Genomic DNA, 25458 nt, shown 5'->3' on the forward strand with positions numbered 1-25458 from the left:
GGATTCTATTACGTGTTTATATGAGTAAGAATAGAGTGCATAGTCATGTTCAGCAGGATAGAAAAGTTATTTGGTCTAGCAATGATGATGGGACAGGTTTTATTTTGGATAAGACTGTTGTGTCAGCTTTATCCTTCCCTCTGGAATAATTCAGAATTGAATTGGCTGTTCCTGTAGACAGGGATTATGCTGGAATTGTTGGTGGGATTTTACTATGTAGAAATCCTGTTTAGTTTGTGTATGCCTTATTCTTCACACATCAGAGAGGTGATACAGACAATTCCTCTCTTCTAAACATGTGAAACTGGCAAATCTTCACGTCTCCTCCTGATAAAACAAATGAATCTCGGATACTCCCCTCCAACCCAGACTTGGAGTAGTTTGCTTTCTGAGAGACAGCCTAATATTTGTATTCTTACTGAGATGGCCTGCCCTCTTCACCAGGCTTGTATGGAGATGTGCGGGGGTGGTTATGGGACCTGCCTACTCTTTTTCTTATCATATATGTTCTTTGCTCCTTTGACATTTCTGTCTTGCTTTCTGTCTAGCATCCTCATCCTTCATCCGACTGACACTGGAGCTGAAGGCCAGATTTTGCTCTGTACAGAGGTATTGTGATGTGTGCACTGTAAGTGAGTCAAAAATTTCCAGATGGGAAAGTAGATCATGCCTTACCTAATACACCTGATTAGGCAAGACGAGAGGCTGAAAGACTCAAGAATGGCTGTGTCTTACTGAAAAATGTAAATGGTTACTGACAATGGAAGAGCTGGATGTAGGAGAAGGGAGAAGCAGTTGGGTAGGGGGCGGATGGATTTACACAGCATTGAGAGAATTCTGTGCTCTGTCGTGAGTTGCACAGATAGAGATAAAGCAGCCTGACTTTGGAGTAGTCAGATCAGCGGGTGTTTCGAAGAGAAGTACCAGTAGCATCAGTTCCATCTGAGCTCTGGCTTCCTAGGCATATACTACCATTGCTGTTGTTCCTCATGGTATGGTAATGTATTAGAAATGGGAGGGAGGAGGATGACTTCAGTAGCAGGCATTGCAAAGCATCTCCTGTAGTAGAGGCGATGATTTCTAGGTTGAGGAGTGTCTGGGGAGACTCTCTGTTGGTCTGCAGTGATCTTTTACCTCCTCCTTCCTGTGACTGTATCTCATTAAAAAAGTAAACAAAACACACAGCACTCCTAGTCTAGTTTACTACTGTGGAACTTAGAGTGAGGGCATTTGTGCCTGTAAATGGTGTGTGGTGGCAGTGATCTAGGCCTCTGAATAGAGCAGTGTGCTGTGCTAAGGATGGTGAGTTACAGATGTCTGGTTATGTCCTGTTCTGCAAGGAAATGGTTGGAAAGAGAGAAATACCTGGAAACAGAGCTGTTCTCACCCTTTTAGTTAATATTTTGGCATTCTTCAGTGTTCATCCTTGGAAATGTAATTGCTAAAAAATCTAAGTGTTGTTTGCCAGTGGAATCATGTATTGTGAGCTACCCTTAAACACCTCCCATTCTCTGCAGTGTTAGGGGTCCTGTCCTTATAAGATTCCCTGTGTAGACAAGGTGTGATGATTGTGAGAGTACCCCACTGTATTCACATTGGCCCAGGGTATGAACATGTTCACTGTTGTCACTGCACACCCCCACCAGTCCGTGAGCTGACAGTCCATTGGGAACTCGTCATTTTCCTGGAAGCCTAGGTTGGCTCCTAGAGTCTTCTTGTGATGGGGCAGGTGCTTGTACGTGATCATTCAGTAAACTGAGGTTCTGGCAGACAGTGTGTGATATTAGAAGTAGGAAGAGGATATTTCTAGCCTTTTTTACTCTCTCTTTCTGCTCTTCTTTACAGTAATCCTGTCCTGAATCACACCTGTTCCAGCTTCCTCTGCAGCTTATGCCTGAACCTTTACTTGGCCACAGAGAAGAGGAGAACTTCTCAGGAGGGCAAGTCTGGGGAAAGATTGCTTCATTTAGTTTGAGGCCATGCCACCCTCTGTTTAGGCAATAGGTGAAAAAAAAATTAGAAAAGGACAAAGGAGAAGGGAAGGGAGGACACACATAGCTTGATTGAGAGATTTTTTCCCTCAGCTTGTTCTCAGTCTGGTCCAGCAAGGAGGTAGCACTCAGAGAATGCCTTTAGAAGAGTTTGGAACCCTACCTGAAAGAATGCATTTCATCTGCCTGTGGTTTTGTTAACATGGGGACACTTATGAGGACATCTATGCATGCTTAATTGAAACAAAATTACTTGCCACATAGTCACCCATATCTGCAGATTAAGGTAATTTTTTCCCTTTGGCATACTCTATAAGGCTTTCCTGTCTGTACTGTAACTTTCCATAATAGTTAAGTCCCAAACAAATGAGATGAAAGCTTCTACATTACAAGAGCCACTTTTCCCACTGGCAGTGGTTGGTCACTACACAGGCAGCATCAGCAAAGGGCTGGGAATCTTAGACAGAAATGTCTTTTCATCCTTAAAGCCAGCTCTGTTAAATCAGTTCTCACGCGACTATTGATGCCAAATCATAGAGGTGTGAGTAGTGTATGCAGACTGTGGAGTTGTTCCATAGACATTCCTCGTCGTTTCCTGCCTGCTTATATTAGTTTTATTTCTAGAGCAAGAGATGTCTGAGCTCCTGCAGAAGGGTCTGCCTCAGTTAAACTACACCATTGCTGAAAGCCTTCTCCTCCTGTCTGAAACCCCTGAGCCTTTCTCTTTGGATCAGTCTCTTTGCAGCCACCAGCACTGTTTCATACTACTCTTATACTTTTCCTACACCTTCGGGGACAGGTGAGCCAAGAGTATACAAAGCAAGTGGGTTTGTGGCCATTACATACCATGTATTGGTGGGTAAAGCATATCTATTGTTACTGTTTCCACTCCAATCTCCTTCAATGCAGGTTTGTTCCAGATGCAGAATTATTTGTAGCTGTAAGAAATTTTCTCCTATCAGCACAGGACCATGGAGACTGTCCCCCTCCACACATACTCAGAGCTGCACTTTACCTCCTTGCTGTCTGTCAGGACAAAGGCAAAGCCCTGGACGTGGTAAAAGAAGATTTCATACCTACCTCTTGGAGCCTTTTTGTTGAAACTGAGGTTTCTCCCCACTCACATCAACCTTCTTGTAGAAAGTATTTTGACATAGGTGGTGGTGAGCAGTGAATGAGTGAAGACTGTGCAGTGCATCTATACTCTGGAAAGTTAACTATGAAAATCCACAGGGGAATATAGATTTGACAGAATAAACTTGTGTTATGTGTGGGAAGTGTAAATGCGTTGGATAGGCTGTGAATTCACATACGGAATATAATAAATTTCATAGCTTCAGTCTCCCAAACACATCTCCAGCCTCTGCAGCAGGCTTTCAAGTGTTCCCATATGGCTCTTTGCTGCTGCACAGCTTTGAGCTCTGTATAAAGCCTACAAGTTTCTTGGCCTTTGTGATGCAAATGGGCTTCACAAAATGATGTTTAACTAATGCAATTGATTGTCTGCTGAAAAGGCAGTGTGACTGTTTCTCACAGTAAATGCTCATCACTTCAGGTGTTTTATATTCAGTATTAGTGATTATTTTGTTCTCTGTCTTCCTGCCCCCTTTCCCTCTTACCAGAAGTCATTGTCTACCATAAGAAGGATCCTGGATAATCTTCCAGATCTGAGCTTGGTCTATGTGCATTGTCCTCTCCTGCTGAAATTCTTCCTGCGCTACCCTGAACTTATGGGGAGATTTGGACACCAAATCCTCCAACTCTGGTTTTCCTGGGAAGACTGCAAGCAAACTGAGGCTGAAGAAGCTGATTTTGGCACGTCCGATCAGCTGAATAGTGCTAACCCATTGTTTCCCATTCTGAAGAGCAATTCCAGCATTTTGCTTATTTTACTGGTATGTGGCTTTCACAATGATGGGCTGCTATCCTGACCCTGATTTGGGGGGATTTTTGGTTCTTAATACTTTTAGTGGTGTTATGAAGCCAAGGATTTCGATAGGAGGGGCCATGTGTGTGTATACACAGACTTCCACCTGCCAGGGAAGCCTTATGTGGAAAATGGGACTGTGTATGTGTGTTATCTCTTTCTCTGTCATCCATCTACTGTGACAGGAAGGGATCTTCTGAGACTTGGCTGGAGAGAGATCTGAAGGGTCCTGCTGATGTATGCCATGAAAAACCCCATTCCTTCCTCTATCCAGATACACAGCTGAGTACTCCAGATTCTTTGGTGCCAGCCTTTGAAGAAGCTGTTTTTCAAATTTGGGAGCAATGCTTTGCTACTGATAGATGAGAAGGGTATGATGGACAAGAACTTTGAAAAAGCAACATGCAGAGAACAGGTCTTGAGGGCACAGCTTTCTGTTTGTTTGAGGTTTTCATTTTGTCTGGTTTTAACTGGAGACTCTTGTCAGAGAGTTTTGAAGTACTCTTGAGTTTTCAGGACTACAAGTAACATGTTTTATTACTCTTAAAAGATAAAATAAAAGTCTTACAACAGGGCAAATCAATCAGTGCAGGAGAGAAAGGGGCCTTGAAGTAGCAGGCTAGGGTGTTTGCCTTTAGCTAGTGTAATGAGCTCTGTTAGCCCATGTAATCGCGACACAATCCGTGTCCTGATGGCTGCTTAGAGGCCTTTTCTCACTTCCACTGCTCCCACCTGTCCTGTCACCCCTCCCCATCAGTGCCTCTTGTCCCATGACTGTTGAGCTAGCTGCATAGTAAATATTTGCTAACTTTTCCACAGAAGAACATGAGATTTACCTGTAAGGACAAAAGCTAAGGGCTGTGATATTTCTTCTCCAGTCTGTTAGAGAAATTAAAACTATCATTGAGAAGGCAAACCTGTGTCAGCAGATGGTGAAGAAATAAGAGGAAGCAAGGTTTGACTCCGAGTGGGCATCCATTGGCCATTAGAGACATTGGGCATTACAGAACGTATTTATTCTGATCTGAGAGGCTATGAAGTAAATTTTAATATCCAAGGTTACTGAAATGACTGGCAGGAGGGCTCTCATGTAGGGCAGTTCTTTCACAGTTGGAGTGATATTGCAGAGTAGGTAGCAACATCCAGGCATTTGAAGCTATTGCAGAGCATTAGTAAAAGCGATCAATGAGTTGACATATCAGGACAAATTAAGGAGGAGAAGTGTCCCATGAGGCTTGCCCACACTGTTACCTTTGGCAGTACTTCTGGAACCTATCACTTCATAAACTGAAGCAGGTGTGTCAATAAGCAAAACACAAACAGCATCTCCCTTCCCTGAATGGTGCAACATTCCTGCTTTCCCTTTTCTGTGTTGCCATGTGCTCTTGCAGAAATAAATTCATTTAGCTCTATTCCAGTCTTTAAAGTGAGTTGTAATAAATCACAGGCTTTGACAATTCACCTTTCAGTTATGGAAGAGCATAATCAATTTGAATTTAGATGGACTAATAAAACAGTGCTATGTGCAGGGATAAATATACTGTCAGGTGTAAAGAAAACTTACAAGATGAATAACCTAAGCCTCAGAATGCACTAGTGAAGTGGAAAGACCTCTGCATGGTACAGTGAAACAAAAATGAATGTCCTTCCAAGGATGACTTATTTGCTTATCTGCTTTTAATAATTGTCTGGATTAGATATAACAGATGGTTAGTGACTTCATCTGAGACCTTGAGCTTCTGGGTAGGAAGGAACCTATTAACACAATGGTGCATTTGCCAGGACCAGGAAGGCTGTGGCCATTGGTTCAAGTCATTTTGTGCTGTGTGTGTTCATCTGGGGGTGAATGTAGTCATGATGACACGCCGTCCCACTTGTCTTCTCCATGCTCCAGGTCTGAGGTGCTCTCTCAGAGAACGGGGACGTTAGATTGCATTCCTGAATGTCATATGCAGCAGATCTGTGTCAGCAGAGATGATTGTGCAGACATCTCCCTGCCCTTTATTCATGAAGGTCTCTGGTAGAGGCAGGAATTTGGCTTGGAATTAGAGAGCTTTTTCTGGCACAGACAGCCTGTTCTCACCTTATTTGCTTTCCTTAGATATGGGGTCCCACAGCCATTTCCTCTCCATCATAGAAGTCTGGATGCATTACTGCTGTGTGATAGGGGAAGGCAGCTGGGAGAGGCAGCCAGCTGTCTAGGCAGGCTGTAGGCTCAGTTGCTGGACCAGTTTCCTGTTTACCTCTTCAGCTCTACCATTTGCAATGCAGTAGCCAGGACTACTGCAGAAAGAGAGGAAAGGTAGTGCTGACATAATATATGTAGAGATGGTCATATTATGGCAGCACTACCAGGCATTTACTGCCTGATATTTATGCAACTACCTCTGTACATGCTGTGCAAGTGAACTTAATGTTATACACCTTAGCATGAAGACTATGCCCAAATTAAGGCTATTGGCTCTGGGATTCAGCTCAGAGACTCCAGACAGAGCTCCATAGTCAAGAAGCAGGTTTGTGAGCTGTGTACATGACTCTTCCCTTTCCTATGATTGGATGATTGCTTGCCTGGCTTACGTACATTTCATGCAGTTTAGCTGTTATGTTACTACTGCACATACAAGGCTGCCAGCCTTTTGAAAGTTAGGAGCTATGGACTGACATACGAGCTTGATTTTAGGCAAGCATCTTTAATATGCAAGCTGATTTTACAAACCAACAAGGAGAGCAGAGGTGCCAGAAACTCTGTTTTCTTGTTTAGGTCTCACTTGTCTAAAACTGTGACCTTAAATGTATGTTACCACCTACATAGCCAAATCACTCTTTAAATGGGATATTATTTAGAGGTGCCTAACAGACATGAGTCCTTCTGCTTTTTTCAGTTCTCTATTTAATCAGGACGTATTTATATCTGAATGGTGCTTTATTAGACTGTTTCCCAAGGAACCAGATTAGCATAATGGTATTAAATAGCAGTGACTTCTACCTAATCAGGGTAGAAAGGTAATGTGTGTGTTGCTTCCTTTGCAGGACCTGGTCTGCTCAAGCTCTGTGGGGGTGGCTTGGAAGGTGTTGATGACTCTAAGGACCTTCCTGGAAAGAAATGAGGATGTCCTTGTCTGTGACCTCCTTCGGAGCCGATTTTTACAGATTCTGCAGCAGCTGCTGGTAGAGAGCAGCTCAGCCACTCTACAAGGTGACCCCACCTCTGTGACTTGGTCTTGCTGTAAGAGCAACTAGCTGTAGGGATACAGTCTGGGATAAAGTGGTTTTGAACTGCTGGTGTAGCTTCAGTACTTATCTGCATGAGGAAATTTATGGACAGAACTGTACTGATTTAGTTTCCTTTTTCAGAGATTCATTTTGAAGTGAGAGCCTTATTTTCTAATTTAGGTTGTTCCGGCTTCAAACTGTGATTGTTAAGCCAAGGCAAGGGTCTTGTATACTGCTGTCAGCATTCAAATGGAGAGCTATGCTGGTAAATCTTCCTGCTTGAATAGGTGCCCAACTGGTGGCTGAAAGACATCCTCCTTTTTTCCTCTTCTTTGTGCAAAACAGCTGGGTGTGCCTGAGTACAGACAGTTCCCAGGACACAGAGACCAGGAGCAAGGACTGAATCATTCATGATATTGATCCCCAAACGGGGACTGTGGTATCACCAGATCTCATTACTCTGTTAAATCAAAGGGAGCAAAGCTGTGACTGGCAGAAATCCTGGTTTTCCTTACTAGCCCTGTCTGTGATGTTGGAACTGTTGTCGCACTATGAAAAGTGTTGTGCAAAGCAGTCTGTGAGCTTGGACTGAAAGAGGCAGCAGTGCTAGGATGTCCTTGGTTCCTTTAGGATAGGGACTTAGCACAGCTTTTACTTGTTCCTGAGGGGGCCACTGTTGCTTTTAACAGCTTTGCTCTGTTTCAAGTGTTTTGTTGTGCAGCAGTTGGGATGGAGGCAACAAGAAGGAAAGTGTTTTTGCCTTACCTCCAGCAAAGTCAGTAGGCTGGAGAAGAGGAGGGGCACTGAAAGTAGGAGCATGGTAGAGGATGAGGCTACAAGATCTGCTAGATCTGATTTTGTTTGGAATTGTGCACATTTGAACTTGTTGTGTCCCTCTGTTGCTGATCTAGAGGTGCCAGGAGCTGTGGGGAGGCAAATTATCCATTTCCTATGGTAGGAATCAGACCTATTCCTCCAAACCACTGGTGATGGAGGTAGGACACTGAGGTAGAGGAGCTTTTGCAAGATTTGAGCCCTTCTGCTGCCACTAAGATGCATAGCTCTTCTTCATACTGCATCTGTAACTTGTTAACTGAGATCCTGGCAAGCCATCCAGAAAGTCAAACACCAGATGTGCTCTGGAGATAGACTTCCTTGTCTCCCAGCACACAGGCAGCTCTCTGTGAGGCCTGGGGTAGTTAAGTCCAGGGAATCTGCATCCCTATTCAAACAGTAGCCTGCTTTTAGACAAGAAAGAGGCCCAACAGTGGGACTCGATCAGGAATATGTCAACATTAAAGACACCCATAAATGTTTCCTCCTCAAAACTGGAAACTCACGAGCCCTTGTGAAAACATTTTCTGGAGGTGATAGCTACTTGCTGTACGTATGGTTGTATACAATACAAAATCTTTACCTGTTCACAGCACTGCAAAAAAGGGAATAGTAGGGAGAGGGTTGCCCTGGGGGTTGGTGGTCTAAGTAGCCCCATTTTCCTTACATACAGACCTGCTGTGTGGGGTTCTCACTTCTGTCTCTGCTCTGCCCTGTGGGATGGGATGGACAGCATTTTCCCAGTCTCATAAGATGTGGGAGAACAAATGCTGTGCAGTTGGGCTGCTGTCGAAAGTGTGGGCTGTCAGTGATGGTCAAGTGGGCAGGAAGAGAGCAGTCTAGAAAGGGCTAATGACTTCTAGCTTATTAGCAGTATCAAAGTGTGAGGAACATGCTCCCTACATGGCTCATGATGGGTGTAAGGGACCCTAGCCTCTTTTTCCCCCCTTCTTTAGTTGCTCCCAAATGGTGTTGGCAGGATTCAGGTGTAACTCAGGCCAACCCACAGTGGTAGAAAGGGGACCTGATCCAGAGGGGACTGTAGAGATGAGAATAAAGTTGGGGCTATATGTGTGTGTGTGTGTGTAAAGAGGGAATACTTCCTCCCCCAACCCATGCCTCATTCCAGAGCCAGAAAATTAACAATTCCTGGCACACTTTAAGGTACAACAGTTTAGAGTTCACTGAGAAACTAAGCTGTTTGTACCCTTCTTAGCTAACAGGAACCTTCCTGTTTTGCTGAGCCTCCTTTTCCTGGTGCAGCTGCGGAGCAAGGGCATCAGGGAGCTCGACAGCACAGACTTCAAGCTGCTTCACCAGGGTGAGTATGTGCATCCATCTTCTTCCAGGGAAGTGTTTGTTAATTGTTCCATAAGATGATTAGGGGCTTGCTCTTTGTCCTTTGAGAGAAGATGGACCTTGCATTGTAGTAATGGTTGCTTTGAGATACTTTCATAGCCAAAGCATTGTAAAGAGTTGTGGTAACTAATTCAGTTAACAAAATCCAGGTTCTCTTCCTCTTGCTTTTACAATACATTTTTTGTCTGAAACCACACAAAGTGGCCTAAGTATTCCCCTGACCATGACATGATTTCAGGGTCAGAGACTGTTGTTGATTTGGCACATGACAGTATGGCTGGTGTGCTCCCTGAATCATCCTTTCCTGTCCACTCTTGCTGTAAGTCTTGTGGGGTTCAGGCCCCAGTCATGTCCTGTTAATCAGCTATCAGGAAGCAGCAGTCTAGTGAAACTGGGCTTTCCTTGGAATGTGAATCCAGAGTATATGGCTCCCAACCAACTGCAGGGCTTGCCCACTCCATCCCAAAGATGGAAGAGCAAGCTGTGTTTGTTTACCATACCATAACCTGCTGTCTTGTCTGGTGATCCTTACTTGGTGACTTCTGCCTTCTTACTTGGCTACTGGAGGTTCATACAGGCTATGAAAAAAGAATAGATACTAGGAGGAAAATTCCTGAGCTGATCCATCCTCTCATCTCTTCCCTGCTCTGACAAATTGGTCTCTCCAGCAGACTTTGAAGGACTACCCCCTTCAATTTGGAATGTTTCATATCTCAGGGCTGCCTGTGTTGCCCTTGTAAGAAAGCAGCATTTCTCAGACATTCATTAGTCAAGGGAACTGAGGGTGTGGAAGAACCATGGCCTCTTTATCCCAGCCTTTTTAGCTGCTGTGATTTTAGAACACAGCTCAGCTTCTCCCAGGAGTCACAAGCTCCTTTTGCTCTTGCTTTCTGCTTTGTGTTTTTCTGCACATCTCTCTCCCTACCCCAGCCACCCCATTTATTCCCCCCTTGGCCTCCAGACTGTGTTCTTCAGGGGTGGATGTGCAAGACACTTCTCTAATGAGGCCTCTTAGATGGAAGGGGTGTGTTGATGCATGTTTTCTGAGAATTGCTTACTCAGACTGTAAGCTCTTCAAAAGATCTCCAGTGACAGTTTTCCTGAGCCCTGCAGTCCTGGATTTCCCTCCCTAACTCTTACTAAACATTGTTCCTAAGTGTTTGGTGCTTACAACAAACATGACACTTTATTCCTAGTGCGAGCAAAGTTGGTGAGAGTGGAGGAGCACAGCTCTCCATGGCTTCCCCAAGTCTGGTCACCATGAGAGACAGTCACATGGTTGTTCATGCTTGTTCTAGTACTAGAATCCAAGTCACACTGTGGAAACAGATAACTCACGCTGCAGTTTTTTTCACTGTGGAAACAGATAACTTAAAGTCCATTGCTTTTGAATTCATTACTGCCTGATGTGATAATGCCCTTTAATCTACCCTTTTCTGTTCCCCCCTCTCTGCTATCATCCTCCACTGGACTGTCCACTCTAAAGCAAACACTGTAGGGCAGATGCCTGTTGCTTTGTACCATGCTCTGTTTGTTTTCACTTTGTCTGAATTCCCTCCTCACTGACTTCTTTCTTGTGCTGAGGTGCTCTGTTAAGTTGGTGTCCTTGTTACATGTGTTCTTTTGTTTCCAGTCAGTAATCTCTGTGGGAAATGCAGGCCAAGGGACACTGACCTCCTGCAGCCATCCTTGAATTTTCTGTACTGGAGCCTTCATCAGACGACACCTTGTAGTCAACAGAGAGGTAAGGCAAGATTGTATTGATTCCTAAGTTAATTTCAGTGAGGTTGTAGCTTGACAATCAGAGACTGTATTCTAACTGTCTCAGCAAGTAAGGTGGATGTTTCCCCATCCAGACACAGCATTATAATTAACAAAGACCACTTTGTATTTTGGATGAAGTTTCTTAGGTTAAGGAGTTTGGTTTGGTTTTGCTGCCTCCTGATGATTCAAGAGTTGGCTGCTGAAAGACAGAATCACTGTATTTTTCTTGTTCATAAACACAGCAGTGGGCCTTTGATGCCTAGTTTGAAATATCCTGGTATTGTCATAGTTCAAAAAAATTAGACAATGCTAGGGAACAGCTCTAACCAGCCTTCCTATTGTGTTGTTAGTTGATTAGCTGGCTGAGCAGTTGCTTGTGCTGTGGGAGATGAATACCAGTAGCTGGACAGCCTTACTCACATGAGCTGTGGCAGCAGGGCTACCTCACTGCACCAGGGGTGTGCTCTGCACTTCTCTTGTGCTTGTCAAGATGGTTTAACCTGTGCCATCCCATCACCCTCCCTGATTATGTTTCTCCCATGCAGCAGTGGCTGTGCTGCTCTCCAACGTGTCCTTGCTAGAACTCCTGCAGAAGGTTTTGGAATGCACCTGGCTGTGGTCCCCTCCTTCCAGACCTGCTTACCTGTCATCTGAGGATGCCTTGCTGTGCTCTGGATGGCTGTTGGTGGCATCCCTTTTGCTTTATCAGCATCGCTACAGTACTGAGGTTAGAACCGCTCTAGTGTTCAGAGTCAGCGCAGGGATAAACATAAAAATAAATATGTGTGTAAATATATATATATATATATGTAAAAGTATTTTGCTTTGGCCTGTAATCTGATTGCATTGACTTCTCTTTTTTGTTGTTGTTCACAAGTTATTCCCCACTGCACTTCTCCATCAGGACTGGGAGCTAGCATGTGGCTGAAGGCCTGAGACACAAATCATTGAAGAGTTAGAGAAGGGCAAAAATCCTAGGGGGAGAAGTGCATGCCCAACCCTCCTGATCCAAGTCACTTTCCTCTTCAGGACAGAGCAAAATACATTTTAAAATCTTTCTCATGGGAAGACTGGGGGTGGAAGACACAGCTCCCATGTTGTAAACTGCTTTATCGTTACTAAAATGATCAATAGTGGAATAGAACCTATTATTGGAAAGTAAGTGTTCAATATTAGCAAGCTCTTACGAATGTGGGCAGCTGTCATTGTATTTGATGCTTTGCAGTCCAACAAGACAGCTAAGCTGGAGTTGTCAGCTGATAATGGAATTACAACTTTGAGGGAAGCACTTTCCAATGCCAATACAAGGGGAAATGTTTCCTTTTGAAGTATCTACCCAGACCTCTCTTGATATGGAGTTAAAGAGCATGTCATGAGTTGTGAGCTCTGCTCTTGCAGTTATGCCCAGTTATTGTCTTTGGGAGTTGTACCCCTATTTGCAGATGATAAAATCACATTAAGGACATGCATGCATGCGCACAGAAAAGCAAGGGTTGGATTTCTAATGCTGAGGGAAGATGTTTTCCAGAAGACCAACCCAGACCAAGTCTGCACCCATTACTTGGTCAGCGTGTGGCCTCTGCTTAGGGCTTAGAGCAGGGTACCTGTACAGACTGTCAGCTGTGGGAATGCAGCCTGACCCTGTTCTGTGAGCTGCTAAGTACAGCTTGCCTTCTCAGTTTCCAAGTCAGGACTGTGTCTGGTGTTGTGCCAGTCCCAAAAAGCATTCTAGTGTCAAGTGTTGAGCTTTGTCTTCTGGGAGTGACACTCTCAGCTCATATTGATCCTTGAAGTGCAATCATTTAGCGGCTTATAAACCTTTTGCTTGGTTTTATCAATACCACTGGCCTGATGTGCTATCATATTCAACCCAGAATGCTTTTTGCACCAGAGATGAGGAAAGAAACTACAGCTACAGCTGGGAAAAGGAAAGGGTTCAAGACTGCTTCAGTGTTTCTAATCTTCAGCCTTTCTAAGTCGTCAGTGTTTCTAAATTTCTGCTGAACGGGAAGAAGAGGAAGAGTCACTTCTCTTGCTTCTTTCTGCTGTTCAGTGTAGCTGGAGCTGCACAAAGCATCCTGGAGACCCTCGTAAGAGCACCTTTGTGGGTGCGAATGTGAGCCAATGGCGGGCTGTCTTCCTGAACCTGGAGTTTTTTAAAGGAGAACAATGGCTCCAAGAAATGGCCACATTCATCTCAGGCTGATGTTAATAGTGAGGACTCGTCTGGCCATAGCCAACTTGCATCTTAGCTGTGTTACTGCTGCTAGCTTTACCCTGTGAATTAACAGGGCTCATAAATGGTAGGCCATTAAAGGCTTTGGCTTGTCAGTTCTGAGATGAGTAGCTACTGCCACCATGTTGCAGGAGCTACTCCTAGTTCTCCTGTGGAATATTTCTCTCTTCAGAAGAGTATTTAAAGGAATCAGCCCTGTGATCCTTATGCCTGCCTTCCCATATCAACTGTCTGGCTTATTGAAGGGTTCGAACCCTTCTGGGGTTCTCTGAGCCTTCATGCCATTGCTGTTGAATGGCTGTTCTGTGAAGGAAAAAATGTATTGAAGACTTCCCTCTCAAGCTGACCTTTCCTGTTTCCCCTAGTTCCCAGGTCCCTAAACTCCTCTGCCACTTTTGCCCATGCAATAGTTCCTATCCCTGGGCTCCCTGCAGGCCCCAGCTCCAGCAGGCAGGGACAGCTTCTTGCCACTGCTGGTTTTTGGCTGCCTGGCTCCTCAGTCTTGCTGCCTCGTTCTGTGGCTAAGGTAGAGCGATTGCTGTTTTGTTTGGCGATTGCTGTTCCTGCCACTTCATGTGCTTGGTAGGCTGACAGCCACATGCCAGAGGGCCTGCAGGGAGTAGTGAGAACAAGACAGACGAGGTATGCTGTGGTTTGGAAGCTGTGCAGCTCTGGCAACTGGTGGTGAGTGAAACTTGAGGGTCCAATGATGTAACTCCCCCTTCTGCATCAGCCTCCTGAATCCCTGTTGCTGTTGCCTTGGCTTTCAGTGGTCACCATGGGGTAGTATCTAAGGTCTAGAAGTATGTAAGGCAGCTTTCTCTGTGCTCCAAACCAGCACCACTTTTTTTCTTCTATTTAATTCTCTTGTAGGTTCATCAGACACTCTCTGTAGACCTTACAGAAGTCCTGAATGCAGTCATCTTCAGGAATAAGAAGCCAATCCTGCTGTTAGGTATTTTGCACCTGTTAGGGGGATTTGTCTGGAAGCAGCCACTAGTACCATGATACAAGCAACAAGGGAGAGCTGGTGACTATGGAATGGAATGATGGGGGTGCTGGAGAGAATCTGGAAACTTTGGTCCATTTGACTTTGTGTAACTGGTGGTGAAAAAGGGCAAAAGAGAACTGTCTGAAGTTCTTCTTTGTTTGGACAGATCTTCCTTAGAGGTTGGTAGTGGCACCTGGAACTGAGTGTGAACTGTGTTAGTGTCTCAGAGGAGGAGATGAACAAGGAAACCCATGTTGCCATTCCTGTCTGCAGCTGTCAGCAGCTGCCGGACAACTCTGGTGGGCTATTAAGCTCACATTTTCTCTCCTCTCCCATGTTATTGTACAACATGGGAGGCACCAACACACAGGGTAGGTCAGAGAAAAACACTGACACACACTAATAAGCATCTCCCTGTCTAGTGAGCATCATGCAGTTCCTGAGAGCTGTCCTGCGACAGAAGTTCTCCTCCTCCCTGCTGGTGATTGTGGGCCAAAACACAGCCCCAGGTGCTACTCAACCACAGCCATCATCACTGCAGGACACTGCCTTGCATCCCCTTGCCATGCAGCAGGTCTTCTCGCTTGTTGTCAGTCTGCAGAACCTTCTGGTGCATGTCCAGTTGCAGGTATATAAAATATGACTTTGGGAACAACAGCAGTGTTGGGCTTCAAGCAGGAACATTAACTTGAGAAGAAACCATCCAGTTGCAGAATCAAAGGGGCTCTCTGGTTTTTTTTCTTCCGCCTGCATTTCCCATCCCTTACAGACGTGATGAGGAGGAGGGAAAATGCTCTTGCTGCAGCACAGTGCAGTGAGAAAGAAGGTAAATCAAGCTATGCGGTGCTCCCTGCTGCTGAACTGGGTAGCTGAAATTCTGTGTATTAATAACAATCTCTGTCTTCCCATCTCCTTCTCTGCAGGGACACTACATCCATAGGGACAGATGTGGGAAAAGTGTAACAAATCCTAGTCCATCCCCCATGCCCCTGGCAAGGTGCTTTTGGGGGTAGTGAGTGCATCAGCATACATTTAACTTGCTCAAGTGATGCTGGGCTCCAGGGGTAGTACATCAGTTTACATTTAACTCTTAAGCTATGTTGGACTCCTATCTTTATTTTTTGGAGGCTGTTACTTATTATTTTTTAGTCTCAAAATAAGTAGCCGTACCTCTGTCTGGCTCCTTGATGTGACAGATAATTTGCAGCACATTGCATCCCTTGAAGGAGATGAAAGGTGTTATTTTCCTGTGCTGCATACTCTTCAGATCCTGACACTTCATGAATTTTCCTCTTGCAATAGCTGTTGACTGGGTTTTTTTTCTTTCTTTTGGTATTCCAGAAAGACTTGCTGCTCTCTCAGGCAGTGGTTGCCTGCCTGGAAACCTTAGTAGAATACCTCTATGAGAAGAACCAGGATGCTGGTAAAGTCTTCATGCTCTTTCTTCTCCTAGTTTCCCTCCTGCAGTGATTTTGAGCTCTTTGATCTCTATCCAGTAGTGCTCTGGAGCAAATGCTTAATGAGTTTATGCCAAATAAGAAAAGTTATTTGTATGCCTAAAGTTAATCTTGTGCTTTGTGAGATGAGATCACAGCGCCTGACTCCCCTGCAGGCATGAACCTTCACTTTGGCTCTGGACACCAAGATGCTTTCCAGAAGGTAAAAAGTAATTCTCCAACCCTGTAGGAGTGAAAGGTTTGGGAATGGAAGGAGTATAGGAATAGTCTTTGACTTTCAGGCCGATTGTATCAAACCTTTAGACCATAAACATATTGGAGGAAGGATCTCAACATGATGTGTCTTACAAAAGGACAGTGATGGTCACAGTTTGGCCCTGAAGGAAGGGAAGGGAGAACAGGGTACTAGGCAGCCTTAGGGAATGGAAGATGGAAATCTGGATTTCCAGGGGTGAATTCCAACCTTGGTTTCCAGAGTGTGTGTCAGACCTAATGTATACCATGTTTTCAGTATAACATAATATGACTGCATCGTACAGTTGGGGGGGAAGAAGAGACCCTTCTGCTTGTTGTCAGCCTCCTGCCACAAAGTCCAGGTGCTGGCTCTGTTCTTAAACCAGAAAGTTCTCTCTACCCTGACCTGTTCACTTCAGTTTTTTTAACACTAATAGAGAACAGGATGGAGTGAATGAACACCAGGCAAAAGGGACACTGGTGGGAGAGAGGAAGTGGTTGGATAAAGATGTAATACTGCAGATGAATGACAGCCAGTAGCTGAGGGGAGGGTATTAAAAGGCTGAATTAAAAAAAAAAAAAAAAAGGGTATGCTCTGCTGATTTGGGATTAAACTAATGAAATGCTGCTGCAGCAACAGCTGAACCTGTCTGCTGTGGTGCTGAAGTTCACAACAACAATAACAAGAGTCTCCTTATTCTAAGCAGAATGAGGGTCATAGCTGTATTTGGCTGAAACATGAAAGAACACTGGAAAGAGTCTGTCCTGGGTTCTGCCCGTAGGAGTTGACTTGCTTGAGGCTTTCTAAAACCCTCTTTTAGTCCAGAGATATTTCCAAATGTGCAGAGTAGGCTCATGCACAGTGCTGGTACTTTCTCATTTTCCCCAGATGAAAGATATCCCCCAAATATTTTACATTATTTTTCAGTATTGTTTTCCTTTAGAAAAGATTCTTGTAGTGGCAATAGGGAGGTTATGTGACTGACAGTGGAAAAGAGACCTTTCTAACACTCTGGTGAGTTGCTATAGTGTAACAAGTTATGTCAGCTGGTCTGTTTTATTTGTCCATCCCATGCTCCTAACCTGCAATAAATACAAGGTAATAACATTTTAATTTCAGCATTCAGTGAAAGACTTCATGCCATCACAGACTTATGGCCTTACCTAATATATGTTATGTTATCGTGTATGTTCATTAGTAAGAATATTTTCTCTACTGACTACATTGTCACTATCAGCCTGGCTGGTCCCCATAGTCCACTGTCTGATGCAGATCCAGGCTCAGTTTGTTCAGCTTCTGTTACAGGGCTTTCTTCATTACCCAAAGGGTATTCTGCAGCTAAATAAAAACTGAGGTCAGGAGAGATGTCCTCATATTGAAACCAGAGGGTATTATTTTTAAAACCCCAGGCTAAATTTATTTTTTCACTGTTTTATGACATGCACCCCAGGAGAAGGTTTCTCCTCCTGTACCAGCACAAAGATGGACAGTATGTATTTTCTGCTTTGAAAAGCTGTTAAGCTTTTGTCCTCTTGACTGAACTCTTGCCCAGAGAGTGACAGATTAAAAGGCAAGTAAGAACAGTGCAAAATATCCCCTTAGTGTTTCACAGCATGGGGTCTAGGAGAGAAAACTTGGGGTCAGTATTGAAGACTGTCCTTAGCTGGGTTCAGCCCGTCACTTGGGCAGTTTTACAGCTGTCTTTGATTGGCTTCTCCTTCTCTCCCAGCTCTACATGTTGCTTCACAGCCGTGGCACCGATTCCTGCTCTTTACACTACTGAGTGGGGGCCAGAAGTCCTTTCTGCAGCCAGAAGTTCTCAGGCTGATGACTTTGGTGAGCAGCAGAAGGGTGGGCTGTTCCCCATCTTTCCCAGTATGTTGGTAAAATGCATGTGGGCTGGTTATTGGTACTTAACCTGCTACGCACACAGAGTCTCCGACACTGCTGTGGCTTTGTCTGGTGCTATATTTGTGCCCTATATTAATAATGATACTTTCAAGTGAACTTCCACACCCTGCAGAAACTGACTGCTGTTAGTGAGCACGTCCTGTTCTTCTGGTGTTGGTAGCATTTATTTATATCATCTAGGACCCCTGGGGAGGAGAGGGGAAGCTTGCAGAGAACATGCAACTGCTGTTACCAGTCAGAGAGCGAGCTGACTGCTCGGCATCACAGCTTGTCTCCCGTCTTCAGCCTTACAGACTTGACTTTTCAGGGTGGGGAGTTAGGGCAATATACTACCCTGCTGTACATGGGGTCTGTGGGCTAGAGGGGGAATGTGGTCCTACCCAGCAGAAATACTGAAGATATAGCCATCATGGCAGTGAATGAGAGGAAGGGTTATTAAGGTGAAACTTCCCCCTCCAAATATAAGATGGGTCTGTGAGTATTTGCTGTTCTTATTTCAGTTTTAAAAGGTTACCTCATTTATTTTAATTCCTTCCCAATTTAAACCAAAAAAAGTCTGGCTATAAATCAGAGCACCATCAACACAGATACTTGCACTGGTTCCATTAGAAGTGGTATAAAAATCAGGCCTGTGGTTAAGGTGCTGCAGAAATGGTACATAGAAGAGGTCTTTGCAAGTAATGAGTCACTGTTGCACTCTGTGGGTCTTCCACTATTTAATGTCTCTATTTTTTCCTTTGTTCAAGTTTGTGAGATATCAGAGCAGCAATATTATTTCTCAAAAAGAAATTAGCCAGATTGTTCAGGAGGCAGCAGAAGCCAACTTAGCAGAGCTGCCTGAGGCCACATCTTGTGCTCTTCACCTCTTCCTTTGTCAGGTAAGAGAGCAGTGACTGCCTAGGAAAATGGGAAGGGAATCCCTAGGTGTTTCAGCCTTTGAAGATCTCATTGCTCTGTGTGGAGATGAGGGAGGCAGTATGAAGGAACAAGCCCAGCAGTTTTCTGTTGTTCTGGAAATCATTCTTTTTTCTGACCCCTCAGATTCAGAGCAGTCATTGTCAGGTGGAGCCAGAGCAGTCAGGGATCATTCAGACCTTGCTGGATCGCCTCTTGGGACAGAGGACCACGTGTGTAAAACATCAGGACATTGTGTATCCTTTGCTGGGCAGATGCCTTTGATAGCTGATGTGTGTGGTAGGTGTAACAGAGGTAGATGGGATATTTAATCTGCTGCTCCTTCTCTTGTTCCAGCTGAAGGCAAACAAAATTGAAAATCTCTGAGTGGTTTCTACACTTGGCTAACTTTGGGATGAAAGACTTCATCACGTCCTAATCTGAGAAGACATTTGGGAAATGAGGAGACAATTGGGATTAAAGATGGGTCTACGTGCTGGGTTTGCATTAATCTATAAGGCAGAGGTGGTCTGATGAAAGGGGAGCAGGCTGGGGAATCTGTGGCTTCAAAGCAGTAACAATCCCTGTATTGATTTCCCTGGAGGATGAGCAATGAGTTAATCTCTGTTTGCATGCCATCTAGTGCCAGTATGCCCATGAAGTAGTGGAAACCCAAATATAACTCGGGCACTTTCAAAACACGGAGAGCATTTGGGAACCACTGAGTGGCGTTACCAGATTTTATTCTGTTTGGGCCTAGAGTCTGCCTCTGCGAACTGAATCCTCCTCTTCTCTGGTGATGGAGGCAGGGGCCACTCCCAGATGCCTTGTGGAGAAAGAAGGAACCTGATGCAGTATTTGTTGTTTTCTCGAACTCTTTTTTTTGCCTTCCTGTTTTCATCATGCTGCATTGCCTCAGACGTGTAGCAATGATGGAAGTGGCCATGGCAGCGATTTCCTGTGGGTGTGGGGACTTCCTTCACTATGGGATGCTGTCATCAGCCAAGTGTAGAGTATGTGGTGGGTGAGGTGTTTGTCCTGTGAGGAGTAGCTTGTCCGCATGCTTACCCCCCAGTGTGATATTACTGCACTGTTGTGAGACACTCAGAGGGCAAGTTGTCCTGGTGGAGGCCATCAAGCCTCCATTTTCCACTCCATTTTGCTTCTCCATACAGGGATGAAGGAATTTGGATGGGAGGTTTTGTTACATTGCTGAAGTTACTTTTCATTTCTGGCTTTTTTCATGTATTAAGAAACCTTCAAATCTTGGTGGTTAGGAAGGATCTTAGATGCACTTGAAGTGCAGCAGTGGGGCTACATGAATAAGATAGTCATGGACATGGAAGAAAAAAATCCTCTGGTCAAAGTCGAGCTTTGACTTTTCTTCAGGTTTACCTACACTGATGTTTCTCACGTATGTTGAGAGTGAGGTTCCCTGGCTTGGGGAGGGTTGGTTTAGTAATGAAAACTTCCTGTCAGTGATATGTCAAATGTGGGAATTCCCACAGCATGCATGCCTTTCCTTTGGTTTCCACTCATGCTGTCAATGACAGATGTCTGGGAAGCGTGGCAGTGTCCGTCTCACACATTGCAGATTGAAATGAGAAGATACAGTGCCCAGAGCAGAGGAACAAAGCAAGAATGTAGCAGGAGACCCCATCCTGCCGTTTATTCCCAGTGAGTAGTAGGGAGAAGATGGACAAAGGAAGTCACTTGTTGCTCATTTTGAGCAAAAGATTTGTTGAAATTAAAAAGTTCTGTTACTGAAACGGCTCCGTTTCCCTTTCTGTGCGGGATAAGGCTTGGTTGATGCCCTTCATATATCAAAATACAGACCTGCCTGGGGAAACGATGTCGCACAGGGATGCTGTGGAAGAGGTGCTCTGTTCACCCGCCTTGCCTGATGGGACTGCGGGGTGGCCCCTTTGCTCTGGGCTGAAAGGGGCGGTGGGGGCTCAGCCAGGATCCCGGGGGAAGCAGATACGCTGCGTGTTCCGTAGGGATGAGGAGACTTTTTCCAGCTCACGAGTGACCCGTTCGACTACAACCGCAGCCCCCGCTGTCCTGTTGCCTCCAGACCCCCCAAGTGCCCGCCAGTGCGCGGCCGGTGCCGGTGCTGGGGCGGGGCGGGGGCTCAGGAAGTGACACGGCGGGGCGGAGCGGCGGAGCGGCGGTGGCGGCGGCCGCAGCAGCAGCAGCATGGCAGCGCGGCGGGCGTGAGCGCCGGCCTCGGCACCCGGCACCCGGCCCGCAGGTGGGGGACCGGCCGCGCCGCCCGGGAGCCTTCCCCGCCCCGGGAGTCCCAGCGGGGCCGGGGGGGAGCTGCCCGGCCGTGGCGGGGCAGGAGGGATGGGGGGGCGCCGCCCTGGGGCTGCTCCGGGGGCACCGGGGGACGGGGCGGACGTGTCCGGTGCTCCCCGAGCGAGACCTGCGAGGGGCACTCCCTCCCGGGCAGCCGGGGTGGCCGGTGAGCGGGGCGGGCAGTGCGGCCCCGGGACACCTCGCTGGACCCTGGGTTAAAGGGCTGTGCCCGACGGGCTCTGCCTGCCGTCGCCGCCTGCTCGCCCTGCTCCTCCTTGCCCCGCGCTGGAGCCGCGGGAGGAGCGGGCCGCCGCGGCTCCGGGGAGCTGCCGTCCCGCCCCGAGGGTTCGCATCCTCTCGTGTCGCTCCTGCTACGTCCACTTGACACGGCTCCGGGTGGGTTTCCCGCAGCGCGGCCGGGGTAAGCTCGGCTAATCCCCTTTGCACTCTGCCGTCCCTGTGTGGTTGCCGTTACTTTGAGCGCAGCTTGCAGGAGAATCCCATCTCCCGGAGCCGGTGGCTGCCCGAGCCCCTCAGGGTGCTTCTGAACCCCTCCGGCAGGACGCGAGGCACGAGGGTAGCCTGGGATGGACCCGTTCCTGCTGTAAATCACAGCAGGAAACCGGGGCTACAGAATCCTGTGGTACGCAAGCTTCTGGGCTTGGTGGTTGGGGGACTTTGGAGATGAGCAGGTGTAAATGGCCAGTGCTGTTTCAACTGAAGCAGCTGGTCCTGTAAGCCCCATATAGATATGTCCTAGAGGAGTCTGAGCAGCGGTGTTTCACTTCTGAAGCTTTTGGTTCAGCTGTAACAAGAGATTAATCCTCATCTGGTTGTTGGAGGAGCAGCTCAGGAATGCATTCGTGGGGCAGGGAGTTTTCATTCCTTGTTTTGCCACAGCGTTCTCTTGGCAAAGGATGATGCTTTCCCCCCTACATTTCAGTGCCTGCAGAGGGGAGGTGGGGAGGGGGGGGGTGGTTTGTGCAGAAGTCTCTCCTGGGAACCAAAGCATTGCAGCATGGTTCTGCCTTGCAAGCTCATTAAGTGAATAAATCTCAGGGATGCTTGGTTCAGATGAGGCTCCTGCAGGAAAATTTATAAAGTAATTGAAAACATTTTAATGGGAAGTACTAACCATCTATAACACAGCATCTGTTGTCATGTCTTTGGAAAAACACATCTAAATTAAGAGGTTGGGAGACAGTGAGACAGACTGGTAGGCTTGCTGCTGAAACGGCCAGCTGGCCAGAGCTGCAAGGCGATGTTGGTGGAAACTCCTTTCCATCTGTAGCATCAGGCCAGGCCCTGGCTCCCTGGACTGCTCCCTGAAGCAGCAGGCAGAGCTGTCTTTGGCAGAAATCAATTCAGGGAGGAGCAGGAAGGGAAGAGAGGAGCAGCTCTGCAGTGTTTCTGTCTCATCTCATCCCTCAGCGGGTGTGAAGACACGAGAGAGTGTTCGTGGGGAAAGCATGGATGAACATCTGTAAGGAGCTTTGGCATCTCTGCACTTACACAGTGTGGCTTGGAGAGGAAGGCATGTCCTCTGCTGTTAAAATGGGGTGAAATTGCCAGGGCAGCGAAAGGAAATAAATCTGAGGTAGTCCCACATGGCATCAGCAGCCTCAACTTCCTGTGCATGAGAGAAACAACTGGGCCCTGCTTCATTTTCACTGGCATATTTCAGCTATGATGGACAATGGCAAGTAAATAGCTTTGATGTAAGAATGAGTGCCAGCAGATCAGATGAAAAGGTGATGAGCTTCTGGTATGGTGTGGTTCTCCAGTCCTCTACTTCTGACCTTGTCCTATGGGACAATCTTTAGGGCTGGTGTAGGAGGATCTGATTTTCATTTTCATTGAAAGCATTGGCCATCTATACCACAGCATCTGCTGTTGTGTCTCTGATGAAGCCCGTCACTGTTCCAAAGCAGCCAGGCAGGCTGGTGGACCTTGTGCTGCAGCAACCGGCTGGTCGGCAGCTGCTTTGGCCCAGAGCTGTGCTCTGCTCTGCTGGTGCCTTCAACAGGGTTTTTTGCAGCTCATCTTCCCCCTTGTAGCACCTGCAGAACATCCTCCAGACACCCCATTCTGATGTTGGAAACGGGATGCAGCAGCCCCTGCCCTAACCAAGCACACTTGGACTGCCATGGGCAGCATGGCAGAGCTGTTGTGAGCAGCATTTCTACTCTTTGCCATCCAGCCTGGTCTGGAGGCCACTCGCTGCCTCCAATGTCTCTTTCCAGCTCTCCATGAGCATGGCAAATAGCCAGCCTAGTCCTGATGGTGGTATGTCTGATCCGAGGGGCAAACAGGAGCCTGAGTCCCAGGGCAATCACTCTTTGTGCTCTTGCATTGCTGCACTTCCTCCTCCCCAAGAGCTTGGGAGGGAGTGAGCAGCTGTTGGGGGGGTCTGCAGAGGGGGGAGACCTGCACCACCTCGCTGAGCCAGGCCCTGGGTCCTTGGGTCATGGTTTTTGGCAGGGTGAAGCAGTCTCTTGGAAGCTGACCAGGCTGGTAGGTCCAGCAGAAAGAACATCTGTTTGCCTGGGCTGGAGAATTTTCCTTTCAGCCTTGACTTGTTGGTGTGCTTTGTGGCATTTAGGATGGCTGGAATATGGCTTAAGCCTCACACCACAGTGGGCAGAGGGGACAGACCCCAAGCCTGGCTTGGGGATTTGTGCTGCCATGCTGGCTCTGCACTGTGTCAGAAACATGGAGCATGTTGCTGAGCCCACACCAGGGGCAGCCGTGTCTTCTTCAGTAACTGGTTGTATTTACTCTGGTCTGTTCCCTTCCAGGGGTGCTGCCTTTTACAAAGCACAACAGCAAAACATTTCAGAGGGTTTCTCATGTTTGTCTGACACTGTTCCCCTGCCTGTGCTGGGGCATGAAGATGCTTGGCTTGGCCTCGGCAGGAGGTACATGGTGGGAACTGCTGCTGATCCTTGCAGGGCTGGGAGAGCTGTTGGTGCTGTCTGTTTTGTCTCTTTCATGGGCCTGGAGTTGAAGAAATCATATTTGTTTAAAAAAGAAAAGCAACAAGAAAAAAACAAGAAGGGATTTGTTTTAGTTTCAGTCTTAGGGGATTGCAGAGACAGGTTTGGCTGGGCAGGCAAACTCAGACTCAAGAGGGCAGTGGGTCATAGTGGTGGCATTACACATCTGCCTTTCCCTGGGGAGCAGGAGGTGGCTCAGACGATGCCTCTGAAGGAGCTGTTGCTTCTGTAATTGCCAGTGGCCTGTGCTCAGCTGTGTGGAAACCTCGTGCCTCCTGACAGACCGCCTTGAGTTCTGCTGTCTGGGGACTGAGGTACTGCTCTCCTTTTCCAGGCACAGACTGTCCAAGAGGGTCCTCATTCTCAAGGACCTTTTCCTCCAGCCGTTGACTTTGAGGGACCTTTGTGGTCAGGAGCAGCTCTGCCCAAGAGCATCCCAGCAAAGCCTCAGACACTGCCTGGGAAGGGACTCGTTTGGAGGGAAGGGGAAGTTACCACCAGGTCAGCCAACTGTTGCTTTTTGGTGTGGGGTCCGCAGCTGGCACCCAGCTTGTAGTGAGGGGAAGGGTCCAGGTACCAGCACTCCAAGGGGTGAAGGGAGGTCGCTGAACTGGTTGAACGTGGCACTTGAAGGCGAGATGGACTTCAGCCCCTCGGTGATCCTTCTCTTCCTTCCAGACCTGCTGTTTTGGTTGTTGGGCTGCTCTGCCTCGCATACCCAACAGAAAGCTAGCTGTTATTTTTGGAAACAAGGGTAGGACTTAATTTTTCTGCTGAGTCAGTGCTTGGTCAGATCCCTGGGGGCTGGCAGTGCAGGCAGGTAGAGAGAAGAGGGAGACCAGGGCTTCACTTGCAGGAGAGAGCAGGCTGGCTGCAGCATCACCATGTGGCTCTGCTCTGGCCACTGTATTCCTCAGACCACTCATGGGGAGAGGTGGGCAAGGACCCTGGTGTCAAGGGCAGTGTGCCATCAGTCCCAAGTGGCTTGTGTGACTTCTCCTTTTGGTAAGCCTCCTCACTGGTCATTGGTTTTGTTGGTTTGTTTTCTTCCAGGCTGCAGCAGCCAACATGGATTTTCTCATCATCTGCCCCTTTCTGCTGGCATTGCTGCTGTCCCAGGGCAGCTTCACAGACCTGGAGAAACAGAGAGTAGACTCTGGCTTGGAAATCTGTATCCTCTGCAGCCTGCCCCTCATGACACACGTATGCGCTAATGGCTACAGAGGCTGGAGGGAGCTCATGCACAGGGAAGGGGTCAGAGACCATGGAAAGGGGCACAAGGAAGTGGAAAAGAGAGGATCCAGAAGCACTGGGAAGTTGCTGCTTTGCCCCTCTGTAGATGGGCTTTA

The 25458-nt window shown here is 47.0% G+C and overlaps 1 protein-coding gene across 9 annotated transcripts in view; it reads left to right on the forward strand.

The window, feature by feature from the left end:
- LOC116443582 (coiled-coil domain-containing protein 134-like) overlaps positions 1 to 25458 on the forward strand; it is a 46811-nt gene that overhangs the window by 17771 nt on the left and 3582 nt on the right. For 5 of the 9 annotated variants that reach the window (XM_032107789.1, XM_032107792.1, XM_032107790.1 and 2 more), the window contains 16 exons: positions 549 to 609; positions 1846 to 1940; positions 2616 to 2790; positions 2901 to 3048; positions 3614 to 3886; positions 6949 to 7114; positions 9182 to 9286; positions 10958 to 11068; positions 11634 to 11815; positions 14198 to 14279; positions 14738 to 14943; positions 15657 to 15738; positions 17737 to 17843; positions 18665 to 18796; positions 18960 to 19069; positions 20366 to 20581. In XM_032107789.1, the coding sequence (XP_031963680.1) occupies positions 549 to 609; positions 1846 to 1940; positions 2616 to 2790; positions 2901 to 3048; positions 3614 to 3886; positions 6949 to 7114; positions 9182 to 9286; positions 10958 to 11068; positions 11634 to 11815; positions 14198 to 14279; positions 14738 to 14943; positions 15657 to 15738; positions 17737 to 17843; positions 18665 to 18796; positions 18960 to 19069; positions 20366 to 20411 (2081 nt within the window). In that variant the 3' untranslated portion in view covers positions 20412 to 20581. Of the gene's footprint in view, positions 1 to 548; positions 610 to 1845; positions 1941 to 2615; positions 2791 to 2900; positions 3049 to 3613; positions 3887 to 6948; positions 7115 to 9181; positions 9287 to 10957; positions 11069 to 11633; positions 11816 to 14197; positions 14280 to 14737; positions 14944 to 15656; positions 15739 to 17736; positions 17844 to 18664; positions 18797 to 18959; positions 19070 to 20365; positions 20582 to 20958; positions 21067 to 24443; positions 24611 to 25162; positions 25281 to 25458 lie in introns of those variants that run through there. The other 4 variants (XM_032107798.1, XM_032107793.1, XM_032107796.1 and 1 more) reach the window with 4 other exon arrangements.

Source organism: Corvus moneduloides, chromosome 4, assembly GCF_009650955.1.
Source record: "Corvus moneduloides isolate bCorMon1 chromosome 4, bCorMon1.pri, whole genome shotgun sequence".
NCBI lineage: Eukaryota > Metazoa > Chordata > Aves > Passeriformes > Corvidae > Corvus > Corvus moneduloides.